Source organism: Megascapheus bottae, chromosome 28 (genome assembly GCF_031878675.1).
Source record: "Megascapheus bottae isolate mThoBot1 chromosome 28, mThoBot2.hap1, whole genome shotgun sequence".
NCBI classification, from domain to species: domain Eukaryota; kingdom Metazoa; phylum Chordata; class Mammalia; order Rodentia; family Geomyidae; genus Megascapheus; species Megascapheus bottae.
The window spans coordinates 10,376,136-10,382,135 of NC_143536.1; the positions used below are offsets into that span (position 1 = coordinate 10,376,136).

The 6,000-nt window shown below is 48.5% G+C and overlaps 1 protein-coding gene across 1 annotated transcript in view; it reads left to right on the forward strand.

The window, feature by feature from the left end:
- Sez6l (seizure related 6 homolog like) overlaps positions 1-6,000 on the forward strand; it is an 89,697-nt gene that overhangs the window by 59,879 nt on the left and 23,818 nt on the right. Inside the window, exon 2 of the mRNA XM_090320355.1 lies at positions 5,673-6,000. This exon is cut by the window's right edge and continues 383 nt beyond it. Coding sequence (XP_090176481.1) covers positions 5,673-6,000 — 328 coding nt within the window. The remainder of the gene's footprint in view (positions 1-5,672) is intronic.

Here is a 6,000-nt window from a genome sequence, read left to right on the forward strand (position 1 = left end):
GAGGACTTCAGCCCACTCCCTCGATCCCACCTTTCATCCCAGAGCTTCACAAGGTCCACAAGAATGAGCGCAAGGACTGACCTTACCCGAGGGCCCTTGTTCCCATGGGGCTAGAGAGGGGGTGAGCAGGCTCATCACAGGCTGCAAGGCAGAGCTGTGTGTTTACTATCGCACACTGACTTGATGGCACCTGATAATTGCCCAGAGAAGGGTGTGTTGTAACTGGTGAATTAATGAATGAATAGATAGAAAGGTGACTAGATAGTAGACAGATTCATGATTTTTTTCTTTTTTTGCCAGTCCTGGGCACCGACACTATCCCTGAGCTTCTTTTGCTCAAGGCTAGCACTCTACCACTTGAGCCACAGCGCCACTGCTGGATTTTTTCTGTTTATGTGGTACTGAGGAATTGAACACAGGGATTCATGCATGCTAGGCAAGCGCTCTACCACTAAGCCACATTCCCAGCCCCCGTTGATGATTGATAATGGATAGATGCGTGGATGAATGAGTAGATGGATGATGAATTGACAGATTGATAGATGGATGGGTAAGTAGATAGATGAAGAGATTGATGGACGGATCTAGGGATTGAAAGATGATCCATTGATGGATGATGGGTGGATAAGTGGATAGATGAATAGATTGATTGATGGGTCCAGGGACTGATGGATGATGGATGGACTGACAGATTGATAGATGGATGGATGAATCAATTAATCTAGAGATCAATGGACCTATGGGCTGATAGGCTGATCCATGGATGGATGGATAGACAGATGGAATGATAATCTAATGTGGATGGGACTTCCACACTCAAAACACCCCCCTGTGCAACCAAGCTTCCCGTCCCATAAAATGATACTCATGCCAAGGCAGTCTCCATGGTTGGAATCTAGTGACACAAAGTAACCCATGTTGACTGATACCAGGAAAGGGAAGAATGATGGCTTGGTTTTGTTTCCTGTGTTAACCTACAGCTGAGGAGTCAGTTATAAGTGATTTCACCATCTACCCCAGAACTTTTGGCCATATCTGCAGTCACTTCTAGTTACCATATCAGGGAGCAGATGTAGGAAAATGTCCCACCTACACCTAGCAGGACAAGGTCAGTGAGGCCCTCACTTTCCTGAAGTGTCCATTTTTTGCCCCAACAAAAATAACCCAACTGAGATGTTGAAGTCATAGAATGAACTGGCAGCCTGCAGAGTGGGCCAGAAGTGCCTGGTCTCACCTGATGAGTTCTGGTGTGGGTTTCAAATCCCCAAATGGGCTTGTTTGGATCCCGCTGTTCTCTGTGACCTTGGACAGTCATTCGCCCTCTATACACCTGGATATTTCTTCTCTGGGTAGTTTGTAACTACAGTCTTGGGGAGCCTTTGGGTCCTTGAGATCATGCTGTGTCATTGGGATTTGTGGGGTCCAATCAGGCAGCCCAAGGCAGGCTTGGCAAGTCCTTCCTGCAGAGTCAAGGGGGACTAGAAATAACGGCTTGATGAGCGCTCCGTAATGAGGGCTGCAGGAGTGATGGATATTTTTGTAGTACGTTTGCCCAAAATATATCCCATTGAGTCACCACCGTAAAGTTTGTGCTCTACAGAGAGGGGGCCCAGGCACAGAAAAGCGAATTCACTGACTCGTCAGGCACACCCACCCAGGGAAAGCAATGTACAGGACTTGGCCCCCAGACCCAGCTCAAGTTTCCCACACTCCATACCTTCGTCTGGGAAGCAGTGACCTTCACTTGTCCTTCACGCCCCCTCCCCCACCCCTGTGATGGCCTCTCCAGGTTCCTGGCAGAGGCCCTGCCTAGAAACAAATGTCACACAATAGAGATTTGTTGACGCCACCAGCAAACTGTTGCAGTTGGCGCAGATGAAACCTCTGCCACCAACTCTAGGAAAATAATGAGCCTTCCCAATGGCTGGCTGCTCAAATAAATTTAAATGACAGCACTCACAGCTCTAGGACTGTGGCTGAGTAAGCCCCCCTCTGCAGGAGATGGATGAGGACAGCCAGCAGTCAAGGGCCTCTGGCCCTACGGTGGACATTCTCTGTACTTGAAGCTATCAGTGGGGCGGCCCTGACCACCCTCAGCTGCCTACAGAGGGGCGTAAGGACAAGGGCAAGAGTCAGCCAGGTGGCAAGCTGGTTAGCACCAGGGGCCCAGTGTGGGGGATGGGTCAGTTTGTGGGCTCACCTGTCCCGTGATGGGAGGACAGGAACCCCACTTAGTACAGATGGCCCTGAGGCTTAAGGAAAAAAAGCCCCTGGCCAGCAGTTGGGAGAAGAAGGTCTAAAAAATTAAACAAAGCATGGGCTGGGAGTTTGGCCTAGTGATAGAGTGCTTGCCGAGCAGGCACGAAGACCCAGGTTTGATTCCTTGGTACCACATCCATAGAAAAAGCTGGAAGTGGTGCTGAGGCTCAAGTGGTAGAGCTTTAGCCTTGAGGAAAGTCCAAGGACAGTGCTCAGGCCCTGAGTTCAAGCCGCAGGACAAACCAAAAAAAAAACTGAACGAAGCTGGTGTCAAGCTCAATCTAGGATGACAGCTGTCCCTCAGCCACTTTGTTAAAAAATGCATTTTTGTTACTCTAGAGGTGATAGAGGGGTTAGGTTTATGTGAGTCAGAACATGAGTACATTTTAATTGGTACAGTGTCATCTGTACCCTTCTCTCATTCTCTCCCAGTCCCTCCCATCTCCACCCACAAATTATATAGTTTACTTTCATCAATATTTAGTGTACTCCACTGCTGCACTTTTTCACCCTTTTTTCCTGAGACTATCCACCTCTAGTCTCACCGTGTGTGAGTATCTAGAATCCTGTGTAATTTATCATATCCCAGTGCCTTTTAAACCTAACGCCCATATCAGAGGGAACATGCGCCATTTGGCTCTCTGATCTTGGTTTTATCTCACTTAACATGATTTGTTCTAGTTCCATCCATTTCCCTGCAAAGTGGCATTGTGTTATTCTTTCTGATGGCTGTGTAAAATTCCATTGTATAAAGGTACCACATTTTTTTGGATCCACTCGTCTATTTGGGGATATCTGGGCTGTTTCTGTGTCTTGGCTATCGTGACTAGCCATCAGCCATTCTTTGAAGTGACCAAATGATCCCTGGCTCACCCCAGTTCAACCTAGGATTCATTCTCTCTGACGTGCAGCAAAAACTTTATCATGCAGGAGAAACCAGACTTGAACCAATAGGGGAAGGATACACTGAAGTAATCCCAACATTGAAGAAGCGAGGAAGTAGATTGGGAGGTATAAAACCAGCCTGGGATACCTAAGAAAACTGTCTTTATAAAAAAAAAATGGGGGTGGGGGAGCTGGGAGTTTGGCCTAGTGGTAGAGTGCTTGCCTAGAATGCACAAAGGCCTGAGTTCGATTCCTCCATACCACATACATAGAAAAAGCTGGAAGTGGTGCTGTGGCTCAAGTGGTAGAGTTCTAGCCTTGAGAAAGCCCAAGGACAGTGCCCAGGCCCTGAGTTCAAGCCCCAGGACTTGCAAAAAATGGGAAGAAAAGAAGGGAAGAGGAGAGGGATTGAAGGAACATACTTAGGCAGTATTAAGCTTTGAATGAAAAGCACAAGCTTTTTACACTTCACTCGCCTCTGGTCAGGAGAAATATTTCAAACATAGATCATCCTGTGAGCCACGGCTTGGTGGCACCATCTGTCCATCCTTTCTTGTGATGCTGACCGGGGCGGTGAGCCGGCACCTCCAGTGAACCACCTATCACAGAGGTCGACAAGTGATGTTTATGGTTGCTAAGCCCAGTGGACGTGGCCCACGTGCATTTTCAGTGTTCTTTTTTTTTAATTAACTTTGAATATTTATATTATCTTTAAGTAGCTACAAAGCATTTTATGAAAACAATGAATTCTCACCTTTCTCTCCCAACCCACCCCTTTTCTTATCTTCATTTTGTAGCATGTGCATTGAATTTTTGATTACATTCTCTGCCCTTCTTCTCTTCATTTGTCTACCTGCACTCCCCAACCCCACCCTACCTCTTTCACAGAGTTGATATTTTATTTGCCAGTTGTGGCACTTAAACTTAGGGCCTGAGCACTGTTTTGGGGCTTTCTTAAAGCTAGTGCTTTACTGCTTGAGCCAAAGCACCTTTCCTGTGTTTTCTATGTATGTGGTACCAAGGAATCGAACCCGGGTCTTTGTGCATGCTAGGCAAGTACCACTAGGCCAAACTCCCAGTCCCTCAAAGAATAATTTCATACCAGCTGGGGGTGATGGCTCACACCTGTAATCCTAGCTACTTAGGAGACTGAGATCTGAGGATCACAGTTCAAAGCTGGCTGGGGCACTCAAGTCTGTGAGATTCTTATCTCCAATTAACCACCAGAAAACCAGATGTGATGCTGTAGCTCAAGTGGCAGGGCAGTAGCCTTGAGCTGAAGAGCCCAGGGACAACGCCCAGGCCCAGAGTTCAAGTTCCACGACCGGCCCCCCTCAAAAAAAATCATCAAGTCATGTCCATGCAGGTTTTATTGTTGTGTGTGTGTGTGTGTGTTTCACTTTATTGTAGAGGTGACATACAGAGGGATTATTACGAGTCAGGTAATGAACACTTCCTTTCAGTGTCTTCTCTTCCCTCATTCGCTCTCAGTCTCTCCCACCAGTCTCTACCCATGAGTTGTACAGTTCACTTAGCATTCCATGTGTTTAAGTTGGGGTGGATTTATCACCACACAGGCTCCTCATAACTCCAGGATCCTCATAACTGGTTTTACTTGGCAAGCAAAGTAAAGCCTGGCCCCAATCCACACCTCCTCAGCCTCATCTCTGTTTACCTTCACTCATGCACCCAGCTCCCCTGAAAACCCCCCACTGTTCTCATGCCCCCCACCCTGGATCTAACTAAAGGAAATTAGTGATCAAAATATTTGTCTTAGCCAGGTACTGGTGTCTCAGGCCTGAAATCCCAATACTCAGGAGGCTGATACCTGAGGATGGTTTGAAGCCAGCCTGGGTTGGAAAGACCATGAGATTCCTATCTCCAATTAACCACCCAAAAACCTGAGCTTTAACGTAAAGCTGTGGCTCAAGTGGCAGAGCATCCTTTAGCAGGAAAGCTAAGGGACAGGGTCCAGCCCCCCCCCCACACACTCCCACAAGGTTTGTTTGTTTGCTTGGTGTACAGGACTGGGGACCAGGGACTGAACATGTACTTGTTAGGCAGATACTCTAGTTTGATATTTTCTCATTTACCAAGTGTCAAGTCCAGGATCCTGAGCTGGGGCAGGGAATGTGATGAAAACAGCGTGGCCTGGTGTCAGTCCTCATCCCTAGCTGAGCCTTATGCCGTGGACAGCCTTCTCAAGGAACGTGGCAGAGTGTGGCTTCTCTTTCTGCACGTCTATCACACCAAATACGAGTGTCTACTCCCCTCCCCTCACCATCCTAGCCGGTGTACAGCTAGACCATGAAACTCTTGAGCTCTATGGGTCTTCGGTCCCAACACCGAATGGCTCTTCCCAACCTGGCCAGCCCTCACGTTTGGAGGAAAGGAAGGGAGGGAGGGAGGACAGGACTTAAAGGCAAGCCTGGTCAACCCTGGGCTGGGCTGTCGTTGGAGTCTGACTGAAGATGGACTCCCTTCCCTTCAGCCCTGCATTTACTGCCATCTTTTCTCTTCTTCCCAAGATGCTGGCCCTGAAGGAGATGCTGGCCCTTCCGACCCCTACCTCCTGCCCCCTGGAGCACTGGAAAGTGGCAGTTTAAGCCAAGAGAGTGGGGAAGCAGGACTGACCATGGATGCTCCAAATCCCACCCAGTCAGGGGAAGAACTGGAAGAGCTAGAGGTGGAAGGGGCCACAGCAGCCTCCATACACCACGAAGACCCTGAAAAGGAGGCGGGCACTGAGGGCACCCTTTTCCCCAGGAAGAACCCACCTTCTCTGAAGCAGCTGAACTCAGCCAGGAAGCAACTGAGGCCCAAGACCACGTCCACGGTGGGCATCCCAAGGGCCGG